The sequence below is a fragment of the Aegilops tauschii genome, chromosome 4, assembly GCF_002575655.3.
Source record: "Aegilops tauschii subsp. strangulata cultivar AL8/78 chromosome 4, Aet v6.0, whole genome shotgun sequence".
In the NCBI taxonomy this organism is placed as follows: Eukaryota; Viridiplantae; Streptophyta; class Magnoliopsida; order Poales; family Poaceae; genus Aegilops; species Aegilops tauschii.
Window position 1 is genome coordinate 71,992,839 of NC_053038.3, and position 18,139 is coordinate 72,010,977.

General features: G+C 47.1%; 1 protein-coding gene across 1 annotated transcript; it reads right to left on the reverse strand.

Moving 5' to 3' along the window:
- Positions 1 to 1,253: 1,253 nt before the first annotated feature.
- LOC109742207 (NDR1/HIN1-like protein 6) lies at positions 1,254 to 1,934 on the reverse strand. The gene has a single exon (XM_020301298.1). The coding sequence runs from the start codon at positions 1,932 to 1,934 to the stop codon at positions 1,254 to 1,256; it is 681 nt and encodes a 226-aa protein (XP_020156887.1).
- Between the last annotated feature and the right edge of the window lie 16,205 nt (positions 1,935 to 18,139).

Sequence of the window (18,139 nt, forward strand, 5' to 3'; positions counted from 1 at the left end):
AATTGGACCCCAGTTGACCCACTGCCGGCCGATAGGCCCCAGTCGGCCCACTACAGGCCGATTGGCACCTAGTCTGCTTCCTCTAGGCCGACAGGTGCATGCACCCATTTATCTATTGAATAGGTATTTGAAAAATGTTGAAGAAGTATTTAAAAAATGTTGATGATGCATATAAAATTTAATCAAGCATTTGAAAAAAATGTTGAACAAGTATTTGAAAAATGTTGGAAAAATATTTGAAAACTGTTGAATAGGTATTTGAAAAATGTTAAAGAAGTATTTAAAAAAATGTTGATCATGTAAAAAATGTTAATCAAGCATTTGCAAAAAATGTTAAACAAGTATTTGAAAAAATGTTGAACAAGTATTTAAAAAAATATTGCTCATGTATATAGAAATATTGAACAAGTATTTGTAAAAATGTTGATCATGTATATAAAAATGTTGAACAAGTATTTGAAAAAATGTTAAACAAGTATTTAAGAAAAATTGAACAAGTATTTAAAAAAATGTTTAACATGTGTATAGTAAACATGATCAATATTTTTATTTTGATCGATATTTTAATATACATGATCAACATTTTTATATACATGATCAACATTTTACAAATACTTGTCCAACATTTTTATATACATGATCAATATTTTTTTTAAATACTTGTTTAACATTTTTTTGAATACTTGTTTAACATTTTCTGCAAATGCTTGATTAACATTTTTATATACATGATCAACAGTTTTCAAATACCTATTCAACAGTTTCAAATATTGTTTCAACATTTTTCAGACTGGATCCAATCGGCCGGCAGTGGGCCGACTGGGGTCCAATCGGCCAGCAGTAGGCCGACTGGGTATTATTTTTGAAAAATATAATTATGCCGTAATATTTCTGAAATTTAATAAATAAATTGTATTATTTAAAAAAAATAGCCCTTGTTTAGCGATCAGGGGTTTGGACTGGAGCGTGTTTCCCCCTCGTTGTCACGATCGCTTCTGTACGAATCTTTCGTTCGGTGGGAAGGCCCTCCAGACCGAACATTCGGGGCTGTTATCGGGGTCCTTGAACTATTGATACAAACCAGAGGATATTCTTCCTTTCAAAAAAAAAAACAGTAGATATTCTTATAAACAAAATTCTGATCATAGAAATAAGAAAATTACTACTATATATACATAACTCATTGTACGCTTCACATGTACAGTACTAGTGTGTCGTTTGCGATTTGAACCATCGAACGGCAAAGCCCCGGATCACCATAACTTCAACTTGCAGCTCATCCTCTTGACCCCGATCCCGCCCTCGGTGCTCAGCCTGTCCAGCACCAGGTCGCACCGGACACGGGGCGTCACCTTGCCGGTCGTCACCGGCCCGACCTTCACCCGCACTGGCACCTCGCCGCGGAACACCAGCGGCAGCTCGCCGCCGGCCGCGTTCACGTGCCGCATGGCCTCCACCACCCCCGTGCCATGCAGCCGCGCCTCGCTCATGGCGACGTGCACAACCGCGGCGTCGCGGTGCCCTTGGTAGAACGCCGGCAGCGCGCCCTCAGACAGCCGGTACCCGCAGTACCACACCGCGAGGCTGGACCCCTCCTCGTACGAGATGCCGATGGCCCGGTTCGGATTCTCGAACCGGACCGCCGCGTCGAACCGCGCACGCGCGGTCATGTCGTCGTCCATGCCGAAGGCTGTCACGTTGAGCGCGTGCACCGTGTAAAGGGGCATCTTCGGGTCGAGCACCACGTAGAGAGTCCCAAGGAAGGCCGCGAGGGCGATGGCGACGGCTGCCACGGCGATAAGGGCGACGCAGGCGAACCGGCGGCAGCTGTTGCGCCGACGGGCCTTGCCCGTGACGAGCGATGACGGCGGCGTAGCGTGCCCTGCCTCGAGGTCACGCTCATTGTGCGCGTGGATCGTGTCGAGAGCTGGCATGCATGCCTCGTACACAGCGCGCGGTTCTTCGTACTCGATCGATGTCTAAAACGACGATGAGTCGTTCGCGCCGTGATTTTCACAGGTATAATTGCGATTTACTCAGCTGGTGATGTACGTACAAGATACTATATCTATATAGAGAGGTATGAGTGTCGCGAACGGGCGCGCAAAGCCGAGATGGGAAGAGTTTCTACGTAGGAGTAGGACTATAGTTCGCAGCCGAGTCTGACAGGGGATCACAGCGAACCATGGTAGGAGTACGTACAGTTGAGCCGTTTAGGTGTGTCTGAGCGAAAACTGTTTTCTAAGTTGAAGTATGTACAGTAATCGTACGTGCAAGATATCCCTGGATTACGATGATCATGGCCAGCGTGCTCGGATAGACTACCACATTAATTCTGAATCATATTGGGAAACAAGGCGGTTTAGTAGTAGTAGTTGGGTGTGTTTTCCATGTCGTAAGAACTGGTGCTTGTAGCTCCCTTACTGGTTTTCTTTAATGGTAATCGGAGGGGGAAACCATTCTTTGCTCAAAATAATAATAATTGGGGAAACGAGGCGACCCACGACTCCGTCGCCTTCCCCCCTCCACTCCCCTCCTGCCCCCTCATCCCCGCCAGAGGGTGCGACCAGACGAACGCCGGCACGGGCGGCCGCCGTTTCACTTTCTCTTGGATGGTAGCGGCACGGGAGGCAACCGCTGCGAGGAAGCGCGATGCTTATGCGGGGCATGGCGGAGTGGGGCAGGGACGATGGCGTAGGTGCGCGTCGGCGGCACGATGACTGCTTGGTGGTGGGGCATGGCAGTGTGGGGCGGGGACGATGGCGTAGGCGCGCGTCGGCGGCATGATGACTGCATGGCGGTGGGGCATGGCATGCTCGGGGCAGCGGCACCTGCATCTGTGGTTGCCGTGGCGTACGAGTGTGCTCTGTGCATGCTCTGCGGTGTCATCACCGACCTGTTTGTTGAAATGTTTAAAGTAAGGACGATAATTTTAGGGAGTGTGGATGTGTGACAGAAAAGGAAGGGGGGTCAAAGCGGACGCACCCGGGCATCGGGTGCGTTCGCAGACGTTTGAGGGATAAGATTTGCAAAGTGCGGTTGTAGATGCTCTAACCCCCACCTTTTCTGGCACTGATAAGTGACACACTACATCCCCATCATTTGTCGCAACCTAGTGTATCTTTTTTTTAGATTTATTTATTTAAAATATTTTATGTGTGACAGAAAAGGAAGGGGGTCAAAGCGGATGCACCCGGGCATCGGGTGCGTTCTCAGACGTTTGAGGGGTAAGATTTCAAAATGCGGCTGTAGATGCTCTAACCCCCACCTTCTCTGGCACTGATAAGTGACACACTACATCCGCATCATTTGTCACAACCTAGTGTATCTTTTTTTTAGACTTATTTATTTAAAATATTTTATCTCTTGAACCTTGCGTCCAAATCCTGAACTGCGTTCAATGTTGGATTTCTCACGTTGAAATCAGCGAAAGTAGAACTCATGCTAATATGTTTCGATGATTTTTTAAACGAGAAAACAAAAAAAAACTAGAAATACAAATAAAGCCCAAAACATGGAAATAAAAAAGGGAACACCAAAAAACAAAAAGAAGAAAATGAGTCTGTGTCACATCCCTAGTTCTGACAATGCCTGGTACTAGCATCTTGTGTTGCATCATGTCTAAGTTTAAATTAAACTTGAAATGGGGACTGATAAACCCTAGCAGCAAATGAAATACAACTAGGGTCAAATTAAATCTTTTCCATCTACCCAAAATGGCCTTTAGAAAAGTTCATCAACTTTGGAATGGGTGAAAACTTCTTCCAAAAATGATGCACACATTTCTAGGACATTTCTGGATTTTGGAGTTAATTCATACGTATTTGAATTTGGACAATTAAATGCTATATAATATTTTAAATGTCCAAATAATTCTGAACTTAAGTGAGGGCTGTTGGAAATATTCCAAACAGAGCCCAAAATTATTTTCAGGGTTATTTAAAATGCCTTAGCATTTTAATTAAGTCAAAACAATTGCAGAAAAATAGAAAACAGAAACTAAATTAGAAGAGAGAGAGAGAAGTTACCTGGCCACCTACCTGTCGCGGCCCAGCTGGCCAGCCCACTGGCCTCCTCCCTGTCGTCTTCCTCCCCTGCCAGGAGGACGAAGGCGCGTGCTCGCCGCGCGCGTCCACGCGCGAGGCCACCTCCTGCCTGTGTGCTCGCTGCTGGAGACGGCCCCGAGCGCCACGACACCCCTGGAATCCCCTCGACCTCTTCCCCGTGCTTTCCCCCTCCTCGGTTCTCTCTCTCGCTCGGACCCGAGCGCGCCGTCGCCACCGCTCGCTGCCACCGCCCTCTCCGGCAACCCATCGCTCCACCACCGAGCCCAGTCGCACCGCCGTGGACCAGAGCCTCTCCACGCCGAAGATCGCGAGCGCGGGAGCAGCCCATCGTCGCCATCGAGCTCATCATCGTCCTCTGCCCCGACGATCGCCATCCATCGATTCGCCGTCTCCGACGCCTCCCCGAGCCTGCCGAGCTCCGCTTCAACTCCGACGTGAGCTCCGCCGTCTTCTACCCTACTCCTCGAGCTCGTTCCCGTTCACTAGCCGTGCTAGCCGTCGGAGCCGAGAGCTCATCGCCGCCGTTCATGTCGCCGCCGTGGCCACTGTCACCTACGGCCGCGACCGAGCACACCACCGTGCTCAGCGCCACGCCAGGACCCCAAAACCCTCACCTATTGCTCCAGCCGTGCCCCGTAGCGCCCAACCCTTCGATGGCCGAACTCCGGCCGCCGCCTCCATGGTCGCAGCCATCGTTTCCAGCGATCCTGCGGCCTCCTGAGCAGCCATCTAGATGCGCGCGTGCACGGGCTACCTCCTGTTGGCCTTCGCGCGTCCATCCGCCGCCTGTAGCGCAGCCCCGGCGAGCTTCCGCCGTAGTTTGGTCGCCGCCGGCCGTACACCGGTGACAACCGACGTGGCGGGATCATTAGCGCTAAATCCCCACCAGCTGGACCACCCCTAGACGTTGACAGAAGGGCCCCACACCTTAATTAACCACAGGGTTATCCCATGTTTAAATTAAGCTAATGCCCGTGGCCCACCGGTCAGTTTGACCATGCCACCTCACGTTGTCCTGGCCCCACTGGTCAGCCTCTGCTGCTGACGCTGTTACACTGACAGCGGGTCCCAAAGGTCAGGTTTGACCTGGACCGTCTCCATTGACTGCTGACGTCACAGTGACGTCATGCTGACGCAATAAGTATTTTCTGGATTTATTCTTATTCAGGAAATTCCAGAAAATATCACAAACTTAAAAAAATCATAGAAATTAATCTGTAACTCCAAATGCAAAGATTTATATATGAAAATTGATCAGAAAAATTCAATCTTTCCATATGTACTAGTTTCATGCATGTCAGAACACTTTAACCTTGCTGTTTAGATGAAACAAGCTAATGCATTAATATGACTTCATATCATGGGCTTTCATTTGAATCTTTGATTCAAATGGAGATTCAAATGGACTCAAACCAACCTGTTTTAGAATGCATTAGCCAAAACACACCCATATTGCCATGTCATAGCATGCATCATATTGTTGCATATTGCCTTGTGATGATTGTGTTCCGATGTGTTCTTCGTGGTAGGTTCTGTCTCCGAGGATATTCACGAGTATCCAACTGAAGGGCAGAATCCCACTACCACTCTGTCAGGCAAGCAAAACCCCCTTGTTCATTCCGATACAATCCCACTCTCTCGCTCCTGCTCTCAACTGTTACATGCTGCGATAGTTGAACCCGTTTTCTCTGCATGACCTGTCATTGCCACAGTAAATAGATGAAACCCACTAGCATGAGTAGGAGTTGTTTTAGCCCTGATGTGCCTACTCATTCATGCTTGTTGTCATGCCTGCTACTGCTTAGAGTTGAGTCAGGTCTGATTCATCGGGGATGAATTGGAATGTGGTGAACATGTCCTACTGTTGAGAGCTAAGTGTGTGAATAGGATTTGGTAAAGGTAGCGGCGAGAGGCCATGTAGGAGTACATGGTGGGTTGTATCATTGCAGCCGTCTTCAGGAACTGAGTTTTGTGTTTGTGATCCATGAACAGCTACTACCACGCATTGGAATGCTTAAGTGCCCCTCTCGGCTTCTTAACCACCCTTGTCCTTTGTCCAGGAGTTGCAAATAGTTTCTGGTGTTTGTAGTATGCTGGAGGCCGTGCGCAGCGCTGACCCGAGGGGTGGGCTGTGATGCGGTAGGAACGTGGCCGGGTATGCCGGGCGCCTGTTTGGTGTCGCGGAACCCTGTACACATCGTTCGGGGCCGTATGTGGAAACCTCGGCCGGACTCCCTGCGGATGGAACCTGAATAGGCGATAAACCTGGACTAGAGACTTGAGTGTTTAGGTAGGCCGTGGCCGACACCCTCGTTGGGCTTCTTCTTGAAGGTTGCCGAGTACATGTCGTGTAAACGGTGGTAAGTGGTGAGAGTGTGTGTGAAGAAGTACACCCCTGCAGGGTTAACATCATCTATTCGAATAGCCGCGTCCGCGGTAAAGGACCTCTGGGTTGCCTGTACAGTTCATAGATAACTTGAAGTGGATACTCTAAAACTCGCAAGATAAGCGTGAGTGCTATGGATGGCGTTTCTCGTAGGTTGACGGGAGCGGATCCATAGTGGTGTATTGCATGGTGAATATGTGGACTCGTGTGCGCCACCTCAAAAGAGTTACTTGCGGTCGTAGTTCAGGATAGCCACCGAGTCAAAGCTGGCTTGCTGCAGTTAAACTCCACCACCCCCTTTGTTGATACCGATGCATATGTAGTTAGTTCTGATGTAAGTCTTGCTGGGTACATTTGTACTCACGTTTGCTTAATTTATGTTTTTGCAGAGAGACTTCAGTCTCGCTAGTAGTTCCGTGTGGACTTCGACGTTTAGCTTGATACCTCAGCTACGATCTTATGCCCTTAGCAGGATCTGGTAGATAGTCAGGCTTCTCAGCCTTTTTCATTTGTAGATGTCTGTACTCAGACATGTTAAGCTTCCGCATGTGTTTTGACTTGTATGCTCTGAATGTTGGGTCATGAGACCCATGTTTGTAATATCTCGCTCCTCGGAGCCTATTGAATAAATACTTGAGTTGTAGAGTCATGTTGTGATGCCATGTTGTATTTGCACATATCGGGCATATTGTGTGTATGATTGAAATGCTTGGTATGTGTGGGATCCGACAACCTAGTTGTTTATCCTTGGTAGCCTCTCTTATGGGGAAATGTAGTCTGGTGCTTCCACTGAGCCATGGTAGTCTGCTACAGCCCGGTTTACCGGAGTCCTGCTAGCCCAGTTGCTACTCCTTCAGAACACTTAGACTGGCCGGCATGTGATCCACTTCGTTCCTGTGTCTGTCCCTTCGGGGAAATGTCACGCGGCGACTTCCGGAGTCCTGCTAGCCTGCCGCAGCCCGGGTTCCTAGAGTCCTGTTAGCCCAGTTGCTACAGCCCGGATTCACACGCTGATGACCGACACGTTCGATGTTGGTTCATGTATGCCTGTCCCCGTAAGTTAGTGCCACTTTGGGTTCACGACTAGTCATGTCGGCCCAGGTTCTCTGTCATATGGATGCTAGCGACACTATCATATACGTGAGCCAAAAGGCGCAAACGGTCCCGGGCCAGGTAAGGCGACGCCCGTGGGAATACCGTGCGCGAGGCCGCAAAGTGATATGATGTATTACATGCTAGATCGATGTGGCTAAGGACCGGGGTCCTGACAGCTTTGGTATTAGAGCCTGACTGCCTGTAGGATTACCAAGCCAAACTGGTCGAAGTTGAGTCTAGAAATGCTTTAGTTATATAAGGGAATTGATTGTGGAAGGGAACATAAGGCTCTTTTTACTTCTTATACCCTATGCCCTTCTGATCTGAGTCACCCTCTTCTTTTCTGCGGGGATTAAGAACTAGGCTTTCTCATCTTCTATCAGGATCACGTGTTTCTAATCTGTAGACTTATACGATTGTTGGTTTCAAGCCCGAGTTCAATTCCTACTACTTTTGTGTGTTGACAGTTGATCTTAGAACTTTGATATTGTGATGTTAAGTGGTTATGCCACCATTTTGCAGGATGTCTCAAATCATTTTGAGCATTTACAGCCGTTATGTTGTCCGAGTCATCCCAGGTTTCTAAATAGTCTGATGCATTTGCAAATCCCTTCTTCCCATTTTTGATGTTCATTTGGGCCAGATTAATCACACAAATTAGTGTGTTGAGGTACTCCGTTGCCTCGGCATATATGTTGGAGCTGTTATTATGACCCTATGTGTCTTAGAGGATCACCTAGTAATCTAGCAATGCTTTGTATCCCCAGTGTGATGATTCTGGCCATTATTCTCGAAAGCATCCCGTGATGCCATTTAGTTAGTAGGCATTCTATTTCTGGGTTCTTGAGCCCAAGATTCACTCCACTTACCTCCTGTTGATAGTATTTGCTCGTTCCTTTAGGATATTAGTAACTTTTGTGATAGTCCTCGAGGTTCGTGGTTTATCATTCTCCCAACACCATGAGCCATCCTCGGTGGAAGTTCTTCTGAACCAAAAGATCACAATAAGAGTGCTCTTGATGAGTTCTCGATTCTATATTGTGACTCTGCCAGATCAACCTTTCTGCATGGGTTATCTGGAAGAAATATGTTGAGCTTTGTTCGACATACTAATCTATGCATCCACAACTCAGAAAATCGTATGTTCCTCTGAGTTGTTCTCTTTAGTTGATTTCTGACCTTCGTCTATCAATTGGTAGTCAGGAATAGTTGTGCATTCGTGTTCATCGATGCCTATTATTCTTTATGGTCCGTCGGTCCGTTCTATTCCAGAATGACTAGGAGAAACAAACTCCAGTACCTTATCCATTTCTAGGATTGGGTCAAAGTAGTTGTATTCCGCAGATCAAATGCCAAACCAGCCTTTGTTCTGTTCTACCTTGGAGTATTACCCTATTTTATGTCAAGAATATCATAGGAATAGCACCATCTCTTATGAATTCTTGATGCAGTGATACTTCTCACCATCATCATTCATTCCTCGGCCCTCGTGTTGTTGTAACCGGAATGCCGACAAGTGATTGTGATGTGCGAAATCAATACTCCGAGCAACTCCTTGCTTTGTAGTAAATGGACAACATTCTCATTCTTAGCGTGTTGGTTATTAAATCATCATCCTAAGATTGATCGTGCTACCTAGTCCTTATTTCTGGTGCACTCTTCGATCAATGAGTTAGGATTATTAAATCCCTTGCTTATTTGATCATATCGTCTTGCTCTGAAAAGCAAGATTGTTCTCGATCTTAGTAACATATCGATGGTTCGTGATGTTCCGAATATCTTCTCGGAAGTATTACCAGGTTGTCACCTGACCGCTATGTTGAGTTCGTGATCAAGTTGGGTTCTTATAAACCACCCCTTCTCCAAGAATCTGTGTTGGATACCCCTGAGCTAGTTGGTTAAGCTAAACAACAACTTGGAGAGTTGGAAGATAAAAAGCTTTGCCGAATTTGGTTCTTTCTGGAGGGATATCTTTGTGTTTGTGTGTGTGTTGAAGAAAGATGATATCTTCACCAATTGGTCCTCGTGATCAGTTGTTGGATCTATTGTCTTGTCAAAACTTTGACTTGAGTATGGGCTATCGTCAAGTCAAATCAGAACCAATGATGTTTGTAATGTTGTCTTACTCATGGTAGATCCCTCGAGCATACACCATTACATCTTTTGGTCTGACCAATGCTATCACCGTGTTCACATAATGGTGGGAGTCCAGTGATATGGAAATTCCGATGAGTTGCTGTTGAGCCCATCAACAGCATTTTTTCTCCTCCATGATTCGTGTCGAACTTGGAAACTTGTGTAAGCATTTTCTTCATGCCCCGTTCATGAAGTATATGTTTGGATGAAAGTAGTGACTTCCTCTAAGTTCACGTGCAATCGATGCAAGTTGCCGCCGTGAGTTCGAGAAAGATTGTTTTTGTTTCCTCTGGTACCATCCCAAGTCAGTCATACATGTGCGAAGTATGCTATGGTTTGACAGGCTCGCTACCTCCATTCCATATGCATCTCTTAGTACACCAAGCCACTGATTGATTTGTTCCAGGAGAAGAAGTTTCTTCTTAAGAGCATGCCTTATGTAAGGACTTCGATATCCTCGTTGATGGTTCCCCACCTGAACTCGGTAGTGTTTTATTATAAGACTACTATGTGGTCATGCTTGTCTGGGACGGTGTGTTCACATGTATGTAGCAGAACCGGCTCATGTTTTGGAGCTTACTACCGTAGTTCATTCCCCCAAGAATCTTGCGATGTCATCTCGTCGATTTGTGTTGCAAACTTTCATTTTTCTTTCCAGACCCGATGAGTCTGGATTATCCTGACACCAGCCAGATCTGAATCTCAGGCAGATATGATGGTTGGAACGTTTCTCAAGAACTATAATATTGGTCTCTCTGAACCCGGTAAAGTGGATGTTGTGGCCAACACACCCAACCGGAAGACTTATTATTGTAGTATCTTGATTGAGAAAGTTGGCCGCCTCCCCATAAGGATCTCGTAGAATTTATTCCAATAGTTGTTCCTTATGGATTTTTGTGTTCCCGAAGTCCGACATTTTACTTGATGTTCTAGATATCAAACCATACCTATGAATGGATTACGCTAGCACATCAAGGAGAACATTAGAAGCGGAGTGCTAAATGTCTCTCGGTCGATCGTCCAGATTCTGTTTCCTTAGCCTCGCTAAGGGAAAGTCTGAGAAGGTGTTATCTTCCTTTGTATCCACATCATCCATCACTAGTCATCATGGTAGTATGTCGTGTTGCCAGGATCCTTGCCACGGATGTTGGTAAAACCTTGATGAATATGGAAATGCTCAAGTTCTTGAGAGCAGGCTTAGACACTAGGTTACATCCTCGGTATCAATTAGAATGTGCCTTCCGTTTGCCGAGTTGTCTTATAACTCTAGTTTCCTTTCCAAGCTGAGTATGCCATTCTTTCGAACTCCTTCAAATGATCGATTGTGATTTTCCTTAGGCTGGTATAGAGAGTTTCAATGATCTATGCATCAAAAGTAATTCTTTTTGCCACTTAAGGGAATAATTTTACGAGTCACCTCTCCCAAGGTGCCCCGTTATGGAATCATGGCAATTTTTCGTCGCTACTTTGAAACCCTCGTCAATTGTTTCTTCCGTCCGTCCTGATGCATGTTTGCCTCTCAGCTCCAGAGATGTTTCTATGTCCCATTCCGTGAGTTGATCTTGTGATCATTAAGATGATCCTAAGTTGCTCGAACCTCAGGAAGATTGATTCTTCTAAAATTTCCCTTTCTACTCGTTGTCATGTTGGATGTAGTTCTCACAGCAAGACGTCGAGATCAAGGTGATGCAATGAATCAACACCCTCGAGAAAGACATCTGGATCGTGAAGATTGTGTTAGCTTGTGTCCCTTTGTCTTCTTACCTCACGACTTGAATCTCGGGACGAGATTCTTGTTTAGTGGGGGTGAGTTGTCACATCCCTAGTTCTGACAATGCCTGGTACTAGCATCTTGTGTTGCATCATGTCTAAGTTTTAATTAAACTTGAAATGGGGACTGATAAACCCTAGCAGCAAATGAAATACAACTAGGGTCAAATTAAATCTTTTCCATCTACCCAAAATGGCCTTTAGAAAAGTTCATCAATTTTGGAATGCGTGAAAACTTCTTCCAAAATGATGCACACATTTCTAGGACATTTCTGGATTTTGGAGTTAATTCATACATATTTGAATTTGGATAATTAAATGCTATATAATATTTTAAATGTCCAAATAATTCTGAACTTAAGTGAGGGTTGTTGGAAATATTCCAAACAGAGCCCACAATTATTTTCAGGGTTTTTGAAAATGCCTTAGCATTTTAATTAAGTCAAAACAATTGCAGAAAAATAGAAAACAGAAACTAAATTAGAAGAGAGAGGGAGAGAGAGAGAAGTTACCTGGCCACCTACCTGTCGCAGCCCAGCTGGCCAGCCCACCTGGCGGCCCAGCCCACTGGCCTCCTCCCTATCGTCTTCCTCCCCTGCCAGGAGGACGAAGGCGCGTGCTCGCCGCGCGCGTCCACGCGCGAGGCCACCTCCTGCCTATGTGCTCGCTGCTGGAGACGGCCCCGATCGCCACGACACCCCTGGAATCCCCTCGACCTCTTCCCCGTGCTTTCCCCCCCCCTCGGTTCTCTCTCTCGCTCGGACCCGAGCACGCCGTCGCCACCGCTCGCTGCCACCGCCCTCTCCGGCAACCCCTCGCTCCACCACCGAGCCCAGTCGCACCGCCGTGGACCAGAGCCTCTCCACGCCGAAGGTCGCGAGCGCGGGAGCAACCCATCGTCGCCATCGAGCTCATCATCGTCCTCTGCCCCGACGATTGCCATCCATCGATTCTCCATCTCCGACGCCTCTCCGAGCCTGCCGAGCTCCGCTTCGACTCCGATGTGAGCTCCGCCGTCTTCTCCCCTACTCCTCGAGCTCATTCCCGCTCACTAGCCGTGCTAGCCGTCGGAGCTGAGAGATCATCGCCGCCGTTCATGTCGCCGTCGTGGCCACTGTCACCTACGGCCGCGACCGAGCACACCACCGTGCTCAGCGCCATGCCAGGACCCCAAAACCCTCACCTATTGCTCCTGTCGTGCCCCGTAGCGCCCAACCCTTCGATAGCCGAACTTCGGCCGCCGCCTCCATGGTCGCAACCATCGTTTCCGGCGCTCCTGCGGCCTCCCGAGCAGCCATCTAGATGCGCGCGTGCATGGGCTACCTGCTGGCCTTCGCGCGTCCATCCGCCGCCTATAGCGCAGCCCCGACGAGCTTCCACCGTAGCTTTGGTCGCCGCCGGCCGTACACCGGCGACAGCCGATGTGGCGGGATCATTAGCACTAATCCCCACCAGCTGGACCACCCCTAGACGTTGACAGTGAAGGAAATATGCCCTAGAGGCAATAATAAAGTATTATATATTTCCTTATATCATGATAAATGTTTATTATTCATGCTAGAATTGTATTAACCGGAAACATAATACATGTGTGAATACATAGACAAACAGAGTGTCACTAGTATGCCTCTACTTGACTAGCTCGTTAATCAAAGATGGTTATGTTTTCTAGCCATAGACATGAGTTGTCATTTGATTAATGGGATCACCTCATTAGGAGAATGACGTGATTGACTTGACCCATTCCGTTAGCTTAGCACTCGATCGTTTAGTGTGTTGCTATTGCTTTCTTCATAACTTATACATGTTCCTATGACTATGAGATTATGCAACTCCCGTTTACCGGAGGAACACTTTGTGTGCTACCAAACGTCACAACGTAAATGGGTGATTATAAAGGTGCTCTATAGGTGTCTCCAAAGGTACTTGTTGGGTTGACGTATTTCGAGATTAGGATTTGTCACTCCAATTGTCGGAGAGGTATCTCTGGGCCCACTCGGTAATGCACATCACTATAAGCCTTGCAAGCATTGTGACTAATGAGTTAGTTGCGGGATGATGTGTTACGAAACGAGTAAAGAGACTTGCCGGTAACGAGATTGAACTAGGTATCGAGATACCGACGATCGAATCTCGGGCAAGTAACATACCAATGACAAAGGGAACAACGTATGTTGTTATGCGGTCTGACCGATAAAGATCTTCGTAGAATATGTGGGAGCCAATATGGGCATCCAGGTCCCGCTATTGGTTATTGACCGGAGACGTGTCTCGGTCATGTCTACATAGTTCTCGAACCCGTAGGGTCCGCACGCTTAACGTTACGATGACAGTTTTATTGAGTTTTGATGTACCGAAGGAGTTCGGAGTCCTAGATGAGATCGGGGACATGACGAGGAGTCTCGAAATGGCCGAGACGTAAAGATCGATATATTGGACGACTATATTCGGACTTCGGAAAGGTTCCGAGTGATTCGGGTATTTTTCGGAGTACCGGAGAGTTACGGGAATACGTATTGGGCCTTATTGGGCCATACAGGAAAGAAGAAAAAGGGCTTCAAGGGTGGCCGCACCCCTCCCCTTGGTCTGGTCCGAATTGGACTAGGGAAGGGGGGCGCCCCCTTCCTTCCTTCTCTTTTTCCCTTCCTCTTTTCCTATTCCATATGGGAGGTGGAATCCTACTAGGACTAGGGAGTCCTAGTAGGACTCCACACTTGGTGCGCCCCCTCCTAGGGCCGGCCTCCTCCTCCCTTGCTCCTTTATATACGGGGGCAGGGGGGCACCCCAGAGACACAACAATTGATCCTTGAGATCTCTTAGCCGTGTGCGGTGCCCCCTTCCACCATATTACACCTCGATAATACCGTCGCGGAGCTTAGGCGAAGCCCTGCGTCGGTGGAACATCATCATCGTCACCACGCCGTCGTGCTGACGAAACTCTCCCTCAACACTCGGCTGGATCGGAGTTCGAGGGACGTCATCGAGCTGAACGTGTGTAGAACTCGGAGGTGCCGTACGTTCGGTACTTGATCGGTCGGATCGTGAAGACGTACGACTACATCAACCGCGTTGTGATAACGCTTCCCTTATTGGTCTACGAGGGTACGTGGACAACACTCTCCCCTCTCGTTGCTATGCATCACCATGATCTTGCGTGTGCGTAGGAATTTTTTTTGAAATTATTACGTTCTCCAACAGACAGAAGGGCCCCACCCCTTAATTAACCACAGGGTTATCCCCTGTTTAAATTAAGTTAATGCCCGTGGCCCACCGGTCAGTTTGACCATGCCACCTCACGTTGACCTGGCCCCACTGGTCAGCCTCTGCTGCTGACGCTGTTACACTGACATGCGGGTCCCAAAGGTCAGGTTTGACCTGGACCGTATCCGTTGACTGCTGACGTCACAGTGACATCATGCTGACGAATAAGTATTTTCTGGATTTATTCTTATTCAGGAAATTCCAGAAAATATCACAAACTTCAAAAATTCATAGAAATTAATCTGTAACTCCAAATGCAAAGATTTATATATGAAAATTGATCAGAAAAATTCAATCTTTCCATCTGTACTGGTTTCATGCATGTCAGAACACTTTAACCTTGCTTTTTAGATGAAACAAGCTAATGCATTAATATGACTTCATATCATGGGCTTTCATTTGAATCTTTGATTCAAATGGACTCAAACCAACCTGTTTTAGAATGCATTAGCCAAAACACACCCATATTGCCATGTCATAGCATGCATCATATTGTTGCATATTGCCTTGTGATAATTCTGTTCCGATGTGTTCTTCGTGGTAGGTTATGTCTCCGAGGATATTCACGAGTATCCAACTAAAGGGCAGAATCCCACTACCACTCTGTCAGGCAAGCAAAACCCCCTTGTTCAATCCGATACAATCCCACTCTCTCGCTCCTGCTCTCTTTTACTGCATTTGGACAACAACGATTCAACTGTTACATGCTGCGGTAGTTGAACCCCTTTTCTCTGCATGACCTGTCATTGCCACAGTAAATAGATGAAACCCACTAGCATGAGTAGGAGTTGTTTTAGCCCTGATGTGCCTACTCATTCATGCTTGTTGTCATGCCTGCTACTGCTTAGAGTTGAGTCAGGTCTGATTCGTCGGGGATGAATTGGAATGTGGTGAACATGTCCTACTGTTGAGAGCTAAGTGTGTGAACAGGATTTGGTAAAGGTAGCGGCGAGAGGCCATGTAGGAGTACATGGTGGGTTGTATCATTGCAGCCATCTTCAGGAACTGAGTTTTGTGTTTGTGATCCATGAACAACTACTACCACGCATTGGAATGCTTAAGTGCCCCTCTCAGCTTCTTAACCACCCTTGTCCTCTGTCCAGGAGTTGCAAGTAGTTTCTGGTGTTTGTAGTATGCTGGAGGCCGTGCGCAGCGCTGACCCGAGGGGTGGGCTGTGATGCGGTAGGCACGTGGCTGGGTATGCCGGGCGCCCGTTTGGTGTCGCGGAACCCTGTACACATCGTTCGGGGCCGTATGTGGAAACCTCGGCCGGACTCCCTGCGGATGGAACCTGAATAGGCGATAAACCTGGACTAGAGACTTGAGTGTTTAGGTAGGCCGTGGCCGACACCCTCGTTGGGCTTCTGCTTGAAGGTTGTCGAGTACATGTCGTGTAAACGGCAGTAAGTGGTGAGAGCGTGTGTGAAGAAGTACACCCCTGCAGGGTTAACATCATCTATTCGAATAGCCGCGTCCGCGGTAAAGGACCTCTGGGTTGCCTGCACAGTTCATAGATAACTTGAAGTGGATACTCTAAAACTCGCAAGATAAGCGTGAGTGCTATGGATGGCGTTTCTCGTAGGTTGACGGGAGCGTATCCATAGTGGTGTATTGCATGGTGAATATGTGGACTCGTGTGCGCCACCTCAAAAGAGTTACTTGCAGTCGTAGTTCAGGATAGCCACCGAGTCAAAGCTTGCTTGCTGCAGTTAAATTTCACCACCCCCTTTGTTGATACCGATGCATATGTAGTTAGTTCTGATGTAAGTCTTGCTGGGTACATTTGTACTCACGTTTGCTTAATTTATGTTTTTGCAGAGAGACTTCAGTCTCGCTAGTAGTTCCGTGTGGACTTCGACGTTTAGCTTGATACTTCAGCTACGATCTTGTGCCCTTGGCAGGATCTGATAGATAGTCAGGCTTCTTAGCCCTTTTCATTTGTAGATGTCTGTACTCAGACATGTTAAGCTTCCGCATGTGTTTTGACTTGTATGCTCTGAATGTTGGGTCATGAGACCCATGTTTGTAATATCTCACTCCTCGGTATTGAATAAATACTTGAGTTGTAGAGTCATGTTGTGATGCCATGTTGTATTTGCACATATCGGGCATATTGTGTGTATGATTGAAATGCTTGGTATGTGTGGGATCCGACAACCTAGTTGTTTATCCTTGGTAGCCTCTCTTATGGGGAAATGTAGTCTAGTGCTTCCACTGAGCCATGGTAGTCTGCTACAGCCCGGTTTACCGGAGTCCTGCTTGCCCAGTAGCTACTCTTTCAGAACACTTAGACTGGCCGGCGTGTGATCCACTTCGTTCCTGTGTCTGTCCTTTCGGGGAAATGTCACGCGGTGACTTCCAGAGTCCTGCTAGCCTGCTGCAGCCCGGGTTCCCGGAGTCCTGTTAGCCCAGTTGCTACAGCCCGGATTCACACGCTGATAACCGACACGTTCGATGTTGGTTCATGTATGCCTGTCCCCATAAGTTAGTGCCACTTTGGGTTCACGACTAATCATGTCGGCCCAGGTTCTCTGTCATATGGATGCTAGCGACACTAACATATACGTGAGCCAAAAGGCGCAAACGGTCCCGGGCCAGGTAAGGCGACACCCGTGGGAATACCGCGAGTGAGGCCGCAAAGTGATATGATGTGTTACATGCTAGATCGATGTGGCTTAGGATCGGGGTCCTGATAGTCTGGAAGCATGGTTGCGATTTTTCACATTTTTTTGGAGCACACGCATTGCTTTTCCCTTCTTTTTTTGGAGAATATGTGCTTGAAAAACTATGCTTCCATGAGAAGCAACATATATTTTCCGGAGAAGCACAACTCATGGAAGCAAATATATTCCTCTTGTGTAAGCACAAATTTCTTTTCCTTCTGTGCTTCTCTTGGACGCACATTTATTTTTCTCGTTGTGCTTCTTATGAGAGCAAATTCATACTTCTCGTGAAAGCATAGCTGTTTTGAGAGACCGAAGGCAGTTTTCGTGCATCGGACACGTATTTGTTTAGTCATTTAGATAGTGACTCACATTTTTTTAAGTTCAATTAAAACCTTATATTCATACTAGAGCCACGATGATTTAGTCTCAAGCTAAACAAAAGGCAAGGGTTCTTTTTTGCTCAAAAAAAATTCACGGGTAATTTTTCTCTCCAAAACCTAGGGAAAACAAGGCGAAAACTTGAAATCCAAAAATAGACAAAAAAATCATCTAAAATACGAAAATGTGTATAGATTTTTTTTAAAAAGAAATCCAGAGGGAACGCCTAGCATGCAACATGTGGCAGCGGTTGGAGGCTAGAAAAAGTGACCATTAAAGGCCCCCGCCCCTGCCCCCGCAATGGGTAACCTCCAGTTAACTGCTCTGGTTGACGTAAGATGAGACCTCCTAGTCGTCACCTTAAGCGCCGGGTTGGTACG

What these genes read in the sequence shown, in the direction of transcription:
- LOC109742207 (XM_020301298.1), bottom strand. Translation starts at nt 1,934, where the DNA reads ATGCCAGCTCTCGACACGATCCACGCGCACAATGAGCGTGACCTCGAG.